The following is a 1,527-nucleotide window of genomic DNA, read 5'->3' on the forward strand; positions in this document are numbered from 1 at the left end:
GTTTTATAAATCTGATTTTTTTTTGACGTACGCCATTTCTACCTTTTGCCTGTATGCTCACTTTTAGTATGGTTTCCACGCAATCCTTTATAAATGAGACCCCAGATATGTATCCGATTCAGTACCACAAACCGAAAAGACCTGGGTCGAATTTGAAAGATTTAAATTTGTCCCATTCAGACTGTCGTGAAAAAATAGAAGCGAAACAAATGTTGGCCTAACTTTGGCTCACTGAGGTCCAGATCTGCCTGGAACTCGTCTTTGAGGCCTGAAATTGACCATAAMGGTTTGATCTAGGGCTGGGCAATATGGCCCAAAAAAAAATCTCWGATATTTTTTCATTCCAAATTCAATTTTCGATTTTAATCGATTTCACTTCCCACGTAATGGAGTGCCTCTGTTTCAGGTGTCGAAACAAATTTGTTGTGCTCCTGCTTTTTGTATCAAGGGCCTTCAAACAGATTTTGCAGTAAGGTGTTTGTTGCTCCAAGGTTACAATACCTAACCAGTTCCAGAAAACTGAAGAAACAGGRCCTTTTTTGAGAGATAGATCCTCTCTGCTAGCTGCCATATTGTCATGTTGTGTACAAAGAGTCTTGAGGGACAGGTGGGCTGACCTCTGAACTACAGAAKYCCCAAAGAGTGCACTGGTGGGAATAAAAATCTTGATTTTCCCAAAATTAAATCTTAATAAATGGCAAATTCGAATTAATCAATTGAATCCATTTATCACCCAACCCWAGTTWGATCSACTATAAATCCAATAAACTGTYGTGAACTCTTGGTTTGAGGGATYAAAATGCAGGAAGTACAGGCAGCAWGATGACAAATGAAAGAACTTTATTTTCAATCAACAAACTGACGAGAACGAAGCACAAACGAAAAAAAAAATTGTTAAAAAACGAATTACCTAAAGTCACTATAAACTCGATGATCTAAACAAAAACAGGCACAGACTACCAATCGAGTAAGAGATAATAAAGAGATAATAAAACAATAAAACAAACGAAAACCTGCCAAAGAGCTGAGAGAAAAAAAGCATGAAGACTCAACCAATCAGAAACCATCGTCTATGTGACACATCTGTAAAAATGTGTAGGTGTGGCCTGTAGATTTCACACTCTTTGATGGAGTTGAAAAACATGCATGAATACTCAAAACCACCATGTTGTACCATAGCAGCATACCTTAGTGAGGTCATAGATGGCTACGAGGTCTTTCTTAGCGTTGCCTTCGTACACCCTCCTACGCTCCCGGGCAACATCAACATCCTCTTCCTCCTCAGATGGTGGCTGTACGGATATGAGTCTGGCAGAGACAGTGTCACACACAAACACGCACGCACACACACACACACACATTAAAAAACACTCCTCATTAAAATTAAAGTTAACCAGCATGACTAATTATCTCAGTCAAAGTTGAAGCTTAGTGAAACATCCTCTGTAATTTTCATAACCAGCAGAAACCACAGATGTTAGTTTCTATAGCAACTTGAATTTTAGAGAAAAGTGCGCTCAAAAACAC

The 1,527-nt window shown here is 38.8% G+C and overlaps 1 protein-coding gene and 1 long non-coding RNA gene across 2 annotated transcripts in view; one reads left to right on the forward strand and one right to left on the reverse strand.

Moving 5' to 3' along the window:
- The window catches only part of LOC106514836 (ATP-binding cassette sub-family A member 1), a gene marked incomplete in the record, with an annotated part of 219,691 nt that overhangs the window by 60,044 nt on the left and 158,120 nt on the right, over positions 1-1,527 (reverse strand). The window contains 1 exon segment of the mRNA XM_014004287.1: positions 1,188-1,308. Within this exon segment, the coding sequence (XP_013859741.1) occupies positions 1,188-1,308 (121 nt within the window).
- Positions 1-1,527, forward strand: part of LOC106514837 (uncharacterized) — a 49,303-nt gene that overhangs the window by 13,664 nt on the left and 34,112 nt on the right. The gene's annotated exons all lie outside the window — the stretch shown is intronic.

This window comes from Austrofundulus limnaeus, unplaced genomic scaffold (assembly GCF_001266775.1).
Source record: "Austrofundulus limnaeus strain Quisiro unplaced genomic scaffold, Austrofundulus_limnaeus-1.0 Scaffold23, whole genome shotgun sequence".
Taxonomy (NCBI): Eukaryota; Metazoa; Chordata; class Actinopteri; order Cyprinodontiformes; family Rivulidae; genus Austrofundulus; species Austrofundulus limnaeus.